At 36.0% G+C, this 18,756-nt stretch overlaps 1 protein-coding gene across 2 annotated transcripts in view; it reads left to right on the plus strand.

Moving 5' to 3' along the window:
- The window catches only part of LOC136041585 (exocyst complex component 6-like), a 96,410-nt gene that overhangs the window by 53,683 nt on the left and 23,971 nt on the right, over window positions 1-18,756 (plus strand). For both annotated transcript variants that reach the window (XM_065726285.1, XM_065726294.1), the window contains exons 8-12: window positions 2,278-2,349; window positions 5,352-5,486; window positions 9,730-9,896; window positions 13,468-13,656; window positions 14,401-14,638. In XM_065726285.1, coding sequence (XP_065582357.1) covers window positions 2,278-2,349; window positions 5,352-5,486; window positions 9,730-9,896; window positions 13,468-13,656; window positions 14,401-14,638 — 801 coding nt within the window. The remainder of the gene's footprint in view (window positions 1-2,277; window positions 2,350-5,351; window positions 5,487-9,729; window positions 9,897-13,467; window positions 13,657-14,400; window positions 14,639-18,756) is intronic.

Raw genomic sequence — 18,756 nt, forward strand, 5'->3', positions numbered from 1 at the left:
AAGAGCTCTGAGCCACGATATCCTTCTAAATATCAAATTTCATTGAGATCCGATCACCCGTTCGTAAGTTAAAAATACCTCATTTTTTTATTTTTCAGAAATACCCCCCCCCCCCCCCCCCCCAACTACCCAAAAGAGAGCGGATCCGTTCCGTTTATGTCAATCATCTATCTAGGACTTGTGTTTATTTTTCCCACCATGTTTCATCCCGATCCCTCCACTCTAAGTGTTTTCCAAGTTTTAGGTTTCCCCCTCCCAACTCCCCGCCCCCATCACCAGATCCGGTCGGGATTTAAAATAAGAGCTCTAAGAGACGATATCCTTCTAAACATCAAATTTCATTGAGATCCGATCACCCGTTCGTAAGTTGAAAATACCTCATTTTTCTAATTTTTAAGAATTACCCCCCCCCCCCAACTACCCCAAAGAGAGCAAATCAGTTCCGATTATGTCAATCATGTATCTGGGACTTGCGCTTATTTTTTCCATCAAGTTTCATCCCGAATCCCTCCACTCTAAGTGTTTTCTAAGATTTTAGGTTTCCCCCTCCAACTCCCCCCAATGTCATCAGACCCAGTCGGGATTTAAAATAAGAGCTCTGAGACACAATATCATTCCAAACATCAAATTTCATTAAGATCCAATCACCCGCTCATAAGTTAAAAATACTTCATTTTTTCTATTTTTTCCGAATTAACCGGCCCCCACTCCCCCCCAGATGGTCAAATCGGGAAAACGACTATTTCTAATTTAATCTGGTCGGGTCCCTGATACGCTTGCCAAATTTCATCGTCCTAGCTTACCTGGAAGTGCCTAAAGTAGCAAAACCGGGACTTTAGGTTTTCCCCCTCCAACTCCCCCCAATGTCATCAGATCCGGTCGGGATTTAAAATAAGAGCTCTGAGACACAATATCATTCCAAACATCAAATTTCATTAAGATCCAATCACCCGCTGATAAGTTAAAAATACTTCATTTTTTCTATTTTTTGCGAATTAACCGGGCCCCCACTCCCCCCCAGATGGTCAAATCGGGAAAACGACTATTTCTAATTTAATCTGGTCCGGTCCCTGATACGCTTGCCAAATTTCATCGTCCTAGCTTACCTGGAAGTGCCTAAAGTAGCAAAACCGGGACCGACAGACAGACCGACAGAATTGGCGACTGCTATATGTCACTTGGTTAATACCAAGTGCCATAAAAACTACTTCTGTACCTCTAACTGATTTAATACGTAATCTTAGGATGAAGAGTCAGTCTCAATGAGCGAGACATTTTAATAAACGGGTCTTACGATGCTTTCTAAAATGGATAGGTTTGCATGGAACCAATGACAAAAAGTTGTATCTATTAGCTGTTAAGCTTTCTTTAACAGGCCCCGTCGTGAGGTTTCCAGGAATGAGAAAGTGTGTTTTATGTAATACAGAGATCAGTTGCCGGGCAATGAAAGCCATCAATCTATTTTATTCTTGATCTCCTTAAGCTAAAGAATGATAGTTTTTGTATTTGCTTGTCTAAAGCTTCTAAAACTCCTTGAAATGAATTAAATATTACTGTGAAATTGACAAATGTTCCGGGTTCATTCAAAACTATAACTATTTGAATAAATTTGTAAAAAAAAAAAATTTAGAAAACAAGTTTTCAAGAGTTTAATTAAGGATAGCTGTGCTAATTTTCCTTTCGGCTAATACAGGGACGGGTAAAAGTCTTCCATTTTTAGTAAACATGCTGTCCAGGTTGTTTATGGGAATTAAATAGTTATCGATGAATTGTATCGTACGTATACAATGTCCAATGCCGTTGCAGAGTGAGCATAGTTTTTTACTCGACATTAAGTTTGGCCGACATGATTCTCTTCCAAATAGAAAGATTTTTCAAGTTTGGACATTAAACCAAAATAGATCAGCAGCTTTTGCATCAAAGAAGGAAATGATGTTTAATACCGAGCTATATTAACAATATAAATATACTAACTTATATTATTGTTCACGAAAAAGCTATGTATCTGCCTTAAACTGCAGTTTTTTTTTTTTGGGGGGGGGGCGTAAATGAGAGTCGATGTCAAGACTTTTCTATTTGTCTTTTTTTTCTGTAGAAGTTTGTTCGCATTTCGTCTTTTCTTTTTATTTTACGGTTAATAGTAAAAAATGAGACTATTCTAAACCTTAATCAGTTGTATATTCAATCACTTTTACGGTTATCATATTCAAGAAGTTTAAAGGTGTCTCTTTTTTTTCTTTATAGCATCTTTTTTAGTTCTAATTTTCCCTATTTTAGGATTTGATGACCAACTCTGATCACCTAGTGAGAATCAAAGCGCTTCTTGTGTCGTTTTCTGCAACAATGAAGGTAGAGTGTTTTGCTTATATCGAAAATTAATGGTAAATAGATAGATATCCCATTCAACTTTATAGCAATTTTGTATATTCTTTTTAATTTCCCTGCATGTTTTATTTCCTCAGTTTAGTATAATGTTAATTATTTTCTAGTTATTTACGTAAATTTGTGACTCAAAAATTGCTTTGGTCATCTTATTAGAAACATTCTAACAATGGATCCGAACGAGCTGTCATTAGGGACCATGGCTTAATTTACATCCTTCGGCTAGCTTCTGGTATGACGGCGAAGAAATGTATCAATCTCAAAAGTTTTATTGTATTGTCGAAGAGGATACAAAGTTGACGAAATATGAATACTTCTTCTAAGCAATCACTTAAGTTTTTGGTGGATTTCACTGTTGTTGGATTTCAAGTTAGGATCTAATTATTTCTTATGATAAAAACTGTATGTGCACAGAGGAGTGACGGTCAGGGGGAGAGAGAGACCAGGGAAAAAATTGGTCTGGGAGTTGAAAAAAAGAAAATAATTTTTTTAGGCTGTCTTTTTTTGAAGTTGGGCTTCTTCAGCACGATATTAGAGAAGGTACTCTCTTATTTCTCAGAGAAGATACTCTCTTATTCCACATACGTAAAATACATTATTTTTTCTAGCTATGTATGAAACGGCATTACCTTAAAAAATTTAAATGATTTTATAAAAAGTGGAAAAATCTATGAAGGAGGTTATCTGAATAAAAACTACAACATCAAATTCAACATGTCCAACAACCTTATACCTAAGTTTTTTTATGGCTAATTTTTTCCAATCAGATAACAAACACTCGAATGTCCCACAAAGTATTCGATAGCCCCACAGGAAGGGGAGAGTTTTTACCTTTTTTTACAAAAATAAAATAAAAATTTGTTACCTAAGCGGCGATGAACTTTAATCGCCTATTAAAGTTTTTATTATAGATGTAAAAATTTCGGCCTCCACAAGAATTTGCGGCTATTTTGAGCATGAGTAATTCCTCCAGCGTAAATTGATTTGACGAAGCAATTTGTTTAAGTCTTACACTTAAACAATATGGACACCAGTACACCTCATGTCACTGTTTAATTAATTTAGTGTGTTACTGTATGTAATCAAATAATTGGGTGTTAAATATTGTTTTACGAGGTAAAAGTTACCGCAGATATTTACCTTGACCTGCTGGCCGAATGTGTATATGCCAAAACTGATTAAGTTACAACCAACCTTCATTTTCACCCAGATGTTGCACCACCACATTGGGGACTGTATGTTTGTCAGTTACTCAATCAAACAATTCTAGACTAATGAATTGGAATCGATAATCCAATTGTATAGCCTCTGCGTATGCCAAATTTTACTCCCTTGGACTTCCTTGTAAGCGTCCATGTAAAAGATATCGTACATCACTTCCTGAAAAATCATTTTCGGTATTTCAGGACCCCTCTTACTTATAGGATAATTTCTTTTTCCGTATACAGTTTTATTGTTGGCGTTCATTTGAAAAACCTTATTTTTATATTCAATAATATATCAAGGTAAAAAAAATAATGATAATGAATCAATCAAAACAAATAAGAATATGCACTAAGTCAAAGATTTTCTCTCAATATTATTACCGAAATATGTAACAGAGGTTTTAACAAACAAAAATGATTGCTAACCCAGATAAGAGCAGACTTGAAGTGTCATTTGTGCTATGTTGAAAACGATTTTTGTTTTGAGCTGTGTATTTTTATTTGATGTAATGTAAAAAAAAAATCTTACAAGGGTAATGAAAGTTCACGGATAAGGGTAGTCATACCCACTCCCTCTCAGACCCATCATTGAAAATGATGGGTATTTTGAACAGTGTGGATTTATTTTCTCAAAATATATACAGAAGGAATGACAATAAAAAATTAACAATATTGCTGGAAAGAACTGATGAAAGTAGACTGATTATGTAACATATAATGATATTAATTCCTGGAGTCCCAATAGTTTTAATTTCGGAATGTTTTAACTATAAAAGATAAAATTACTAAGATTTACATTGTTTCAACTAATCGAAATTAAAAGTTTTGTCCGTATTTTCGGGCGAAACTAATTCTATTCATGGTTTCTCTTTGCGCAAGGATCCCATTGACCCACCTGCTTACGGACATAAGTTTCATTCGGTCCAGAGTTTAGCTGGGGCGAATAATACTTGAAAATAATAAGGCGGATCGAAGATACACATTTGTTGGCCAGGGGCTTAATTTTCTATGGGGCAGGAGGGCAACCGCCCCTCCCATACCCCCCCCCCCACAGACCCAGGTTTGCCCCCCGTCTGAAATTTAGTTTCCAAAATCTTGTCAAAACTAAGATAAACCTGCATAATTCATGCATCAGCAGAAACAGATCAGTTGCTAAAAAGTATCTTTATGGTGCCAAATGGCTTATATTTTAGTTTTTACTATCATTTTCACTTGATTTGAGAAAATAGACTCCAACTTCGCCCCCCCCCGCCAGGATATTGACGAAATTACGCCACTGTTGTTTGGTCTCACATCCTCTACCCCCATACAAAGAATGTGAAGTCACCTTTCTTACTCTTCCTCTCCTTATACTCCGAAGATTTAGCTCGGTCCCTACAAGTTGGTGCCTCAAGGCCAACCCACCTCTCCCTTAATTTGCAAATATGTAGCCCGAATTATACATTTCCATGCATTTTTCCGTTTCTCGATGTTGATGACGTTGCTTCTTTGCCGTTAAATCTATTTGAACAAAATAGCTATGTAATCAAAAACGGAAAAATGCGTGAGAAATATATAATTGGTAAAAATTTTTTTTACCATTATTCAGCTTTTAGGCTATGTTAGATAATGACCCTGTTCATAATTTTGGTTTATTTACGGTGATTATAGCATTTATCTTTGATTTGTTTTTTTATGTCTTTTATTTGACTATTATTTGTTTAACTCTCTTGTAATAACGCTATGTTTTCATTTCTTTGTTCTTGCTTTTACACTTGTTTTTAGATGTATGGATACGATGTTTCAGAACTCCGGTCTGTATTGATAAATGCATCCGATCTGTACTACGAGATTTTGATGCATAAATGTACTCATAGTCTACGACTGATATTTGATGAAGATAATTACCAACCTTTAGAGGTAAAATTTTTTTTCTGTCTATTTTTCCTTGCTCGGTAAAAAACTAGATATCTCACGTCTTTAAATCGGCAAAAATGGCTCCAAAAGGTCAGTTTAGCAATTTTTCAATTTAGGATAAGTTTTTTAGAAGATGGCGATTATGTTCAAGCATAAAATTTAACTTTTCATTCAAACTTAACCAAAACTGAATAGATTATATATTTTTCTTAAGGTTGACTCCTGTTCTCGACGTATTTTTTTTTTTGCGCTTAAATATTTTCTTTACCATGACTTTCTATATCTTTATGTCGAATTCAAAATAACTCCCAATTACAAAATAACTGCCATTTCCATTTACAAATTGGAGTTTGTGGGAAGGCCTAGTTTTCCCTGTTCAGCCCTAACAATCTATAAAGGAACCTAGCAACCTGACAGTCTATTACCAGTGGATTGCAAAAAGCCACGTGTCTACATCTTTTCAAATATTTGAGGAAAACGAAATAAAAACAACCAAGAAACTGAATGAATTCATTCAAGATACTAAGTTTCCTCAAAGCCAATGATCTTTGCCCTGTGATCTCCATAATAGTTTTTATCTCCCCGAAACATGTATTTTGAAGTCGTTATATAGATCAAATTAAAGCGTAGTATTAAATTGATTTTCGACAAAAAAGAGACATTGTGTACATCTGGTGTACGCTGACCATTTGTAATACAGCATGGATTATTTTATGTTATTGTGCAATAGAATATACTTTAAATTTATTTGTTTCAGTTTTAATGTGTAAAAATTGATACAAACTCCTGCTAAGTGTTACATGTGTCATGGGCACGCTCCAGGTTTTAGTCAAGAATACTGAAGTTAAAATTTTGTTCCTAGCTGTTCAACTTTTACTGAGGGTAACTGCCAAAATACTAAGGGTAAATATATTACTTAGGATGAATATTTTAGGTTATTAATCAGGTCAAGTACTGCAAGAATCTAGTATGTACATTTTTTTTTTAATAATGGAGATCTTTATTACATAACTAATATATACATAAAAAGCACGAAGCCCAGTATTCTGGGCTTTTATGGCTACTCCTAGAATACTCTACATTGCACATATGCATCGGCTTACCACACCTTCCATCTACGAACATACCAATACAGTATTATAATTCTGCTCGAGAGAAAAAAGAAAATCAAAACTCATACCCATACAGGCAATGACGTCTCAACTAGCAGCGGAAATCAATCCTATCTAACTCATTTTTCAACAAAGAATGCAACCCATTCTACGGCGCTGGAAGAGCATGGCGTCTGGAAAATGCTGACCATGTCGACACCTTCAGTGGTCTCCTATACTGGCTTACCTGTCTAGTTCCATAACTGTGAAGATCCGCAGCAGTAGAAAACTTATTCCGAAAGCAAAACGGAACAATATGATTAATAATATCAGACATAAACAAAATCTGAAAAAACTTACTTAATCCAGAGAAGGGCAGTATTTGGATGCGAAAAAAGATGGATCTTCCACCGGATATATCACTCTTATCGCTGTGTTTTGTAATGACCGCAACTGCTTAAGATGGATCGAAAATATATCAGACAATATCGAACAACAATACAGTAAATATGGATGGATTAGTAAAAAACAAGGCAGCCGTAACACTTTTTGAGGAAACTGGTATCTCAGTATTCTTAACAGTCCTACGTTTCTTGCAATCTTCGAGAATATGCACTGAGTGTGTTCTGAAAAACACATTGTTTTATCAGTTAGAACACCTAAATATTTCACATCTTTTCTTCGTGATATTGCCGATACGCCAATATCAAGTTCTTTCAGCCACAGGTAATAGTTTGCTGATCTCTCAAAAACAATAAAGGTAGACTTTTTGTAATTAAATTTTGAGCTGGTTAAGTCTCATTCATTTCTCTATGTGGATCATATCATCATTCGTTAAGGACAAAAGTTGACGCTCAGTAAGTGCCATAACTGAATGGTTGGTGCCGTCAGCAGAAAGAAAAAGTGATTTTCTTGGTTTTAAATTTGCAGTCTCTTCACTCAGATCCGTCACCAACTCAGAAAGTGCGTGTTGAAGATCATCTATATAAATCGCGAACAGCAAGGATCCAAGAGGGGGGCCTTGGGGTACTCTGCAGTTTATTAGAAAATCTCGCTACTCAGCCTCTTTCACTCTTACATATAGTGATCATCTCCTTAAAAAACGAAGCTAGAATTTTCAGGGCGTTTCCTCTGATTCAAGTATTTTCCAGTTTCTTCAACAGGATCTCATGGTCTACGATATCAAATGCCTTGAGGATATCCAAAAAAATTGTTGCAACTTTACGCTTGTTATCAAGCGCATCATTTGTTGTAGTTGTCAGAAACTGTATAGCGTGTTCCGTTGAAAAACCTCTCCTAAATCCAAAGAAAATGGCTGAGCAGTCGGAGTAGTAGTTTAAGAAAAAATTTGCAGAATGGAGTCGATATATTGAAAATGTCTGGAGTTGGAGTCAGTTTTACTTGTAAAATCCAGTTAAATGAAGCCTCACAACAGAGCTCTGGAGTCAGAATTTTAAGAAAACAATCTATTTTGAAGATATGTGTGTATTCTCTAGACATATTTAGGGAGTATTTAGGCACATATTTAGGGCTAAGAATTGCTGATGACAGCTCAAGAGTTTGCATCAAAATATGCTATTGAATATTAAATTAAATAAAATATGCTGTAAAGGAAAACTGACTATGATGCATTCATTAATGCTGTGTACTAAATCAAAATATTCAGAACAAACTTGGCATACGACAGTACACATCTTGGATAGGAAAAAAAAATTTTCTTTAGAAAGAAGAAGAAGGAGTAGATAATATCATCGTTGTTCTAATCATCTAAAAACATTGTTTTATGACACAATCATTCTTGAACCCGTGAGCTTTTCTCAATCGTTAAATCTTCCTGCAAGAATAAATCAGATATTGTTTAGTATTGCAGAAAATTGAACCATGTATGTCCAGATATCAGAAACTGGTCTTGAATATTTCTGGACTGTGTTAGAATCCACTCTCACTTGTCTTGTTTAATATTCGCTGTCATAGTCATATCTAAGTAGTCACATATTCCTGTTTGTTGATAGCACTCACTCCTGTCTTTTAAAGAAAGTAATTCTTTTGAAAAATATCAGAGCCATCGCTATAGCGCTGCCTGTAGTAAAAAGCCATGAGCCTTTAATGTAGTTTTTTCTAGAGCCACTTCATATGGAAGGGATGGTCTGAAAACTTCAGAAAGGGCCCGTTCGATAGGATATTGAAAATCCTTTTACCCTTTTTCAGATTCAAAAGCCCTATTGCCTTTCTTTTGCTACCCAGCCCCCTTAACCTGCGAAGACATCCGATGAAAATTTTGAGATGGTCATTTTATTCAAAATGGTCGAAAGTTTTGATAAATATGTTTCTGGGGATAAGATGAACACCCTTAAATAATATGAATTAGCAATTGTTTAAAACTAGTTATATAATGGAAAGGGGCGGCCTGCTCAATTTCTCAAAGGCTAGAGCTATTTATAGACATTAAGAGAGGGGTATGCAAAGCAACTGAAGGTGAATATAATAACCATTTAAGCAGAATTTTTATGTAATAATGAAATAAGAATTTTTTGTCATCTAATCGAAGGTAGTTTAGAAGAGTAATCTTGGCAAAGAATTATCTGATTGTTAGTAGCACTAAGGAATAATTAGTAGGGACAAGGGAATTGTCATCTGGATTTTGGTTGCAGTTTTAACTTAAATTTAGAAGTAGCCTATATGTTCAACAAAAAGGAAAGCATAAAAGAGACAGTCACAATGTCAGTTCTTTTAAGAAGCCTACTAGGGTAAGTTTATAGATTTATTTTCAAAATTTATCAGTTTACTCATCTAGAAATTCCATTTTGTTGCTACCGTGTTGTCTTTTACAGAAAGTACATAAAATTACATAACGCAAAATTTTATGTAGAGCTTGAGTGTAGATGGCAGAGCTTACGTTATGGACTTGCTCGTGTAACATAAAATTTTGACTTGTGCTAGAGCGAAAGGCTTTATAGTGTGATGGAATCAATAAGTGTCTGCCGAATTTTTTAGGTTGTTATCTCTGCTTTTATCATTAATATTAATTTTACTAATGTTGTTTGAATGAAGCATTAACTTGTAGCTCATTTATTTGTCAATGCATTATATTATTATGTTTTTTTCTATAAGAGATTTATTAATACTTCTTAATGGGAAAGTCTTGTATTTCGCAGGTATCCTCTGAGGAAGAATATAAGAAGCTAATTGATTTGTTTCCTGAAACAGCTACAGCCAAGTATCCGATCAAATATCCGTTTTCCCCAATGGTTTTAAAGATCTATCTCCTGTTTAAGGAGTATATTTTAGAATGTAAACAATTTGTTCAGGATATGAGCCTCAGGTATAAGTTACTTTCGTATTTTATCGTCTCCCTGTCTTGTCAAACAAGGGAAATTTTCTGAAATAAATACACGCTTTGTAAAACCTCTGAAATAAATATTGGTATTTTGAATTTTTGAAATAAAAACTAAAAAGAAGTCATACTATAATGATATTTTTCAATAAAAATTAAAGATCTTCTTATTGCTTGACACCAAATTATGTTATTGGGAGTGAATGTCGTGCGTCTCTTCTTCGTTCAAAATTGTTAATATTTACTTGATTGCGCTTGTCGTCCACGGGAAATATAACTCTTTTTTTCTATGGTTATTATTGTACTTTCTGTCCAGGATATCCACCTTGTAACCCAATTTCTGTTTTTTTTTTTTTTTTTTTTCAAAAGCGACACATCTCAAAATGACAGCTTCCATCGAAACGAGTAAATCGTTTTTGGTAATTATTGCAGCATTATTAGAATAACTACTCCTTCTACTACTACTAAGAACTCACTGCCACACCAAGCCGCCTGAGTCCAACACAACTGCGACCCTTCTCCTCTACTCTAATCCATTCAAAGCTTCCCTGTTAATCCCTTGCCAAGAAATCCTAATTCCCTGCATTCTTGACCCTTTCGGATACAACCGACTTTCCGTTTGTTCCTAGACGATCGCTCTAGAAGGACAATTTTGGGCAATCTAGAAAGTGGAATTGAACCATATTTTTTGTATTGCTTACTGTTTAACGGTTCAGTCAGGTGGGCCGCCAAAAGAATCCGTAGACAATGTATCTTAAAAGCATCTAACAAAAATTCTTCCGTCTTTCGAAGGGCCCACGTTTTAGAACAATACTTGACCATTGTCACTATTGTAGCCTTCATTACTCTAGTCTTGGTTCACGGACTTATCTTCGTTTTCTTCCCAACTTTTATCAGTTATGGAAGAACACACTGGGCCTTGGCTATTCTACTTTTAACATCTTCACAGGATCCACCATCTTTACTAACAATACTACCTAGGTAAGTTCAGCTATCCACTTTATCGATCGTCTCGCTACCCTATATCACCACTCTACGTTCATTTGCTCCCAGTCCAAGTGACTTAGTCTTCTTACCGTTAATTTTCAAGCGTGTGCTTGCACTATGTTCTCCCAAAACTTCCAAAAAATTATTCATTTTGCTAATATTTTCATTTGGGAGACTCAGATAACCGTGCAAGGATAGGACCTTCGCTAAAGCTATTCTGTCAGCTGAATCAAACACTTGTTCATAAGCTATAAAGCTAAGGACTAATGGGGTCTGACGACTCATACACTTCTTAGTTTTTAATTTAAGAGTAGAAATTTGGTTGACTCATCTTCTTCCATTTCTAAAACCACACTGTTCTTCTCTTAAAACATTATTTACAGCATCTTTACGTTTAAAAAGTGTCATCATACTTAGTAATTTTTTTTCCTACAGGAAACAAGCTAATGCTTCTCTAACTACCACTCTTATACTCTTTCTTATATAGGAGTTTCAAGTTTACTAAAATTGCTCCGTACTCCTCCTTTTTCAAAAATAATATTCATAATCTTCAGTAATTTGTCTCGAACTTCACAAGCATCATATTTAAAAATAAAAAAAAATTCGGTTACCACTCTGTCAGCAACTGGGACCTTATTATTTTTTATTCTTTTTAGTAATGTCTCTAATTCTTTCTCGCAAAATAGATCTTCATTTCCTTCCAAAGTGTCACAATCTTTTTTATTCTTTTCTATATCATTTACTGTAACTTCATCACGGTTTAGCACATTCTCAAAATGTTCTGCCCATCCCTCTTTAACTCCATCATTATCAGCAATTGAGGCTTTATTCCTATCTTTAATTAGGACAAGTACAGATAGACGATTCCTTCTCAACTGTTTAATATGCTAATACAATATTTCACTATTATGCCGTCTGGCCGAATCTTCCAGATTTTCAGTAATTTTATCCATGGCCTCCGCTTTACACCTCTTTAATTCGTATTTTAATGCTTTCTCAATTTTCCTTACATTCTTCTTGTTCTCGTATGATCTATTACTCAAATACCTTTCCAAAACAACATTTTTTACAACGGATTTGGTTGCATTTTCTCCCGTTCTTTTTGCATTATTAACCAAAATACCTTTTTTATGGTACTCGGTATTTACCAAGTGACATATAGCGATCGCAAATTCTGTCGGTCTGTCTGTCCCGGTTTTGCTAGTTTAGGCTTTTCCAGATAAGCTAGGACGATGAAATTTTGCAGGCGTATCAGGGACCAGACCAGATTAAATTAGAAATAGTCGTTTCCCCGATTCGGCCATCTGGGGGGTGGGGGACGGTCAACTCGGAAAAATTAAAAAATTGAGATATTTTTAACCTAAGAACTTGTGACCGGATCTTAATGAAATTGATATTTAGAAGGAACTCATGTCTTAGCGCTCTTATTTTAAATCCCGACCAGATCAGGTGAAATTGGGGGGAGTTGGAGGGGGAAACCAAAAATCTTGGAAAACTCTTAGAGTTGAGAAATCGGGAAGAAACTTGTTGGGTAGAATAAGTGAATGTCGTAGATCCGTGATTGACGTAACCGGACTGGATCCGCTCTCTTTTGGGGATTTGGGGGTCCAGTGCGTTGGCGACTTCGGTGCTTCAACTGGTAGGCGTGTCAGGGATCTGCACAAATTGACTTGATAAAATAGTTTTACCCAATTCCACCATCTGGGGGGCTGAAGGGAGATGAAAAAATAGAAAAAATGGGGTGTTTTTAACTTACGAGTTGGTGATTGGATTTTAATGAATTTTGATATTCAGAAGGACGTCGTGTCTCAGAGCTCTTATTTTAAATCCTGACCGGCATTGAGCCTCTGATTTTCCTTTTAAATCAATCTATTGATTCTTAGAATTTGGCCAGAGCTCATGCCATATGAGCTCTTGGCTCTTGGCTTTTCCGACCTCGTCACAAGTGCCATATGAGCTCTTAGCTCTTATTTGTGTTTAGAGTTTTTTTTTCTAAAAACGCTGAGGGACGCATTTGGCTATTTCTTAAAAATAGTTAATTGAACAGTTTATTTTCAGTCAGTGCTTAGTAAATTATTTTTAGAGATAAAATAAGACAACTTGATGTTGCACGTGCCAATATTTACTGTCAATGTGCTGAAAAATCAGAAATAATTTTTTCAATCTTCAGCGCAATCAAAGATGCCAATTGTTTGACAAAACAGTTTCAATTGTTTTCTTCTTAGAGGTAATGTTAAATTGAGTAGAATACGGTATTGAACTGCCTCATAGCTGCTATCTTCCTTTTCCCAAAAAATCTTCAAAGAAAAGGATATACAAATGCTGCCAGAAATTTACTTCAGTCTTGTGGGATTAAATTAAATGTGATTAAGCTGTATGGTAACTAAATTGTACGTAATTTGGTTTCTGTCGGGTTGGTTTCGCCTAAGGTGATATTTAGTTTTATGTTACAGAGTTCCGAGTTCGATGAATTTTTTTATAGTAGCGTTGTTTGTGATGTGCCTTGTATGGTCGTGTCGTCTGAGAATCATTTTGGATAATTCATTAACATTGAGAACATTTTTTTTTTCAGTCGAAGAGAGCTAGCTGAAGGTATTTCGAAAGCTGTTACTCTCCTTATCGACAGGTCATTGTCCGGCTGTTTCTCAGATCTGCTGAAGTCAAATCTTTCTATTCTACAAGTAATTCAGCTTTCAATTAATATTGTTCATCTAGAAGAATCTATGAAAGCTTTGGAAGCCTACATCCGGGATTTGAATAAGTAAGTGATCTGAACTTCTCGTTATGGGCATATATATATATTTTCTTGTTAACTAATCCCAGATACACTTCGAGAAATCTTAGTGTTAGCCTCGTGGGAAACAATCTGTCCTACCAGCTGAGAAAGTCTAATTCTATTAGTGTATCTTTTTCCAAGGGCGTGGAAGGTTTTAATCTATGAACTCATTAGGATGACAGAAAGAGATGCACAGCAGATAATGTTGTAATTTGTTTAGTTCTCGTGTGGTGATCTAAATATTTTGAAAGAAGAGAGATTGTCTCGATTTCCATAAAAGTGACTTTTTCCTCAATTTAAATCAAAGTCTGTCAAGATTCAAAGGTTTTAGAAACAAAATCAGGGTCTATTCATTGTTCAGGGGTCAGGTTGGAAGTACGTGGTGCCAACTGGTAAGTTCTAGCTCCAGGATTTTTTTTTTTTTTTTTTTTTTTTTTGATGAAAAATTTTATTTTTATTGCTTTTTCACCTGAAAACATGTTGTGTATATATGTAAGACAAATTAATCGTTGATGCTTTGAGGTAATGTATTGATTTCTCTGAGCGTTTCTTTGGAAATTTTGACATGCTTTACTATATATCATATGTTGCTACATATAAATTGTTACATAGTAGGTGTTTTGATTCCTTTTGGATGATAACACACGATTTAATTTAACCTTTGCTTTTACTAGGCACTAGGCACAGTTGCTTTCGAACCAATTAAGTCCTTCTTTCTTCTTTCTTCAGCATTCAGGAGGGTGCTCAATCTGTAAAACTCCATGGCACGTTAGTATTCAAAGATTTGCTATCTGAGGCAGAAAGTCAAATTTATGAGCGTCTGAAGTCGAAAATCGATGAATTTTTTGAGCTCTCCGCGTATGACTGGACTTTATCCGAGCCATCCGGCCAGCCATCTGGATTTGTTTCTGATTTAAGATTCTTTCTAAATTCTACATTTTCTGCTTTTGGAATTGCTGATCTGAGGGTAAGAAAAGCTATATTATTCTTAATACTCTTTCTATTTTATCTTTCTAAGAACTAAAAATACTGTTTGATAATATGTTATCAAGGAGGCACACTCGTGCCTCTATAAAGAGGCGACCCACGACAATGTTAAGCGATCTTCGGTTCCAGTGGTCGCAGAGGTATGGGGAGGGATGCATTTCTTAGCCCGAGCTCCAACTAAGAAACCTGCCAAATTTCATCCCCCTCCAACTTTTCCTTCATGGGGAAAATCTGGCCGAAAGTTTCGACCCGTCAACCCCAGCCCCCCTTTAACGTTGTCCGATCGGGCTGAAATTCACAAGTTAAGGTCCCCTAGGGCCCAGGAGCTTATCCGCGAAATTTCAGCTCGATCCGATAACTCCTTCCCTGTTTTCCAGAAACCACGCATAGACACTTAAATTTCATTTTCTTTTTTTTCCTCGACGCCTACAGGTCACAGCCGACATCGGATCTGGGTGTACGAAGACTCATTCGATGCGGAATTCTCCGAGTAATTTTCCTGGAAAGTTTCGTAGGAAAATCTTAACCCCCCGAAAGTTTCGACCCACCAACCCCACCCCCCCTTTTAACGTTGTCCGATCGGGCTGAAATTCACAAGTTAAGGTCCCCTACGGCCCAGGAGCTTATCCGCGAAATTTCAGCTCGATCCGATAACTCCTTCCCTGTTTTCCAGAAACCACACATTAGCTACTTAATTAACGCATTTCTCTCCATAAGAGCCCATGTTAATTTGAAATTTTTAAAAGTTATTGAGAAATTATATTTACACACATGCAAGTGATTAGCTCAGTCGGTAGAGCGTGGGACTTTTAATCCTCGGGTCAAGGGTTCAAGTCCCTTACGAGCGGTTTTTTTTTCATAATAACAAAAAAAATTTTATAACACCTGGACAGCTTATCATTTGAGAGATAACAGAATATTAGCTTCTTATGAGCAAAAGAAACATTTCGGTCATTCTATCTATTTTTTTCTATTTTATACAATGATTTAAAAGCGGGGGGGGGCGGCAGCCACCCAAGTTCCTCTCCTAATTCCTGTACGAGGAGTACAGGAATTATTAAATTACATCCACCATGGATTGTATAAAAACGTACAGAAATAATATGAAAAAAACTTCGTTTTCTTAAAGAGTTAAAGAGGCTGCGTCCCAAAGTCGAACCTTAAAACGTACAGGAATTAGAAGAGGCAGTTGGGGGGCTGCCGCCCCCCAAACCCCCAGCTTTTAAAGACTCTTTTGTACAGGTTTTTCGTTTTTTTGCTAACCCCCCGCTCTTGGCTTCGGAAAGGCCCTCTTTTAATTAACAAAAAATTGAAATGAATGAATAATGGAATAACTTCGAAAAATGTTAAACACAAGAGGACAGGAGAACCATTGCGCTGAAACTAGTAATTAGTAACAATGAAGTCCCCCCACAAAAAAAAAACCTGTACAAAAGAGTCTTTAAAAGCTGGGGGTTTGGGGGGCGGCAGCCCCCCAACTGCCTCTTCTAATTCCTGTACGTTTTAAGGTTCGACTTTCGGACGCAGCCTCTTTAACTCTTTAAGAAAACGAAGTTTTTTTCATATTATAATAAATAAATAAAGGTATCTCCAGGCTAAAGTCTTCACAGAGGCTCTGGGCCTAGCCCAATAAAAAATTGTTGCAGATTTCTTCAGATTAAGTTCTGTAACTTTTCAGTACTGAAAATAATCGGAGCCGGCGCACTAGGAATGAATTAGTTAGGAGGGAAGTGCCTCCATGTGTTGTTGTTTTTCCTCGCCACTTTGTATGGAATATGTGATCATAGGACCTTTGGTGCAGGCTTCTTTGATTTCAGATTGAAAGTTCTGATACCCTTTTTAAGTGTTAAAGGTTATTGGAGGGGTACCGCCCCTTCATGTGCCATTTTTGTCCCATGGCACTTCTAACTCCCCATTCCATCTGATAGGAATTTCCAGATAGCCATTTATCTTGGGACACTTGAAAGTTCAGTAAATATGCCTCAGGGATAACATAACCAAGCTAGCCCCAAAGGCCAGAGACATAAATTATGCAAGTTGGCCATTGTTTCCAAATAGATTTTATAGTTGAAAAAAGGTGGGTATGTTTCATCTTAGCTGTTGGGTTGGCTTAAATTTTTTTAATGATCTGATTTTTGGCTTGGTCTTTCTTGGGATGGGGCGGGTATAAAGGGTCTGTAAATCAACCAACAACTGGTTGTCCCTGATCAATTTGAAACTTCGCCATAAATCTCTTGGTAAAGGGGGGGGGGGCTAATTAAAAAAAAGTTTTAAAGAACTTATGTCCTTAGTCCTTTGCGAAAGAGGACTTCGATGCATAAGAAACGATGGAAATGAAAAAAAAAAAAATTGGAAAAGTAGGATTTGTTTTTCTCAAATGGATTAAAATCACATTCATAAGTTTCTCAGCCAAGGAACCTTTATTCACGTTAAAAAGATTTGAGAAGGGTACGACATCCTCCAAGAATGGGTCCAAAAAAGGGACGATTTTTTATTTTTTTTTCACATTCCTTTGAAATCTATATTTGCAAATCCTCGGACTAAGGAGGCTCAATTAAAAAAAAAAAGAAATAAAAAAGAAATAAAAAAGTGGCTTCGCTTGAAAACGGTCCCAAACAGACCCCAAAAGAGTTTTCTCAACGGTGTGAAAGCAAGATATGTAAGTCCCTGGACCAAGGGGACCCCAATGTGGAAACAAGTCACTAATCTGCAACACTAATTATGGTGAGAAAACCCCAACAATGGGGCTCGAAATAGACTAGAAAATAATATTTTCCATCAGCTTGAAACTTTTAGGAATTGCTAATAGTATCAATGAAACCTAGTATTTTATAGGGAGGGGATTTAAGGGCCCGCACAATGAGCTCTGATTGGCAGAAATAATTTAGGTTTGGGGTACGGGCTTCCCAAAAAGGTGGCAAAAGATCGAACTCTAGTGTATAACCTAAGGAAAAACAAATTCTTAGGTTGGTGCAGCGACCCTCCCCTCCCAAAAAAGGAGGCCAGAAAAAGGTGAAATTCTAAATTTTTTGATCTGTTTGGAACTCTCAGAGATTGATCCTTGCGTCAAGTGAGTATCACATTCTTGTGGGGGATGTACAGGGTGCCAGAGGGCCCGAAAATGGGTGGGACAACTGCTTGTGGCCATTAATTTGAAACTTGCGTCTGCAAGTCTGTGGGGACTAGATAGCCCTAATGTACCGAAATAACTTTTCGGGTTGGTGGCAATGGCCCTGAAAACGGGCCCTGAATTGCGCACAAAAAAATATAATGATCTGTATCGATCCATTTGATCGTTAATTTATTTTTTTTTAACTTCTTGAAACATGAATCTGTAAGCTCTCGGGCCATGGTGATCTCTACGTAGGAAGAATCTTTTGATTGTAAGCCAAAACTCTTATCTCTCGATCGGCTGGAATATTTTAAAACTGTTTAGGAATATCCTGGACTTAGATTAATTCAAACGCACTAACTTTTACACCAAAACAGAACATGAAAAGATTCTGTTAATAAAATTGGGGATTAACGTTCGTTTATATTAGTTTTGGTCGATATGATGGGGGGGAGAATGACTTTACCCCCATAAAGCCAAAACTATACAGATTAATTGAAAATTATATTAAAGTCTCCCTGGGTTCCAAGTAAAATATTATTAAAAACAATCACGCAAATAACTACAGCTTTGATATTCTAACTGAATATTCAATTTTTTTTTCTAAATAAATAGCAGTCCAACATTTTGCTTTTAAGCAATGAAGCTGATTTTTTTTTTCTCCTTTCTTTTTACTACCATTCATACAAGTGAACCTCAATAAAACTTTTTACTAGAAAAATGAAAATTAAAAACATTCAAGTCAAGCTCAAAACGAACAGAAATATCACAAAAAAAAGAAGTGCAATAACTCCCCTTAACTCTGTAAAGACTAAAGTGTATTATTCATTTTATGCATGATAAAATTTATCTAAAATTTATCATTTATCTAATAGTCAGTAAATTTTTATCAATACTTTTTCTTTTTAAGTACCCTACTTTCAAAAATTAGCTGGTTAATCATTTTTTGATTAGCCAATTCAAAGTATTGTTTCAACAAGCTGAAC

The sequence above is a fragment of the Artemia franciscana genome, chromosome 2 (assembly GCF_032884065.1).
Source record: "Artemia franciscana chromosome 2, ASM3288406v1, whole genome shotgun sequence".
In the NCBI taxonomy this organism is placed as follows: domain Eukaryota; kingdom Metazoa; phylum Arthropoda; class Branchiopoda; order Anostraca; family Artemiidae; genus Artemia; species Artemia franciscana.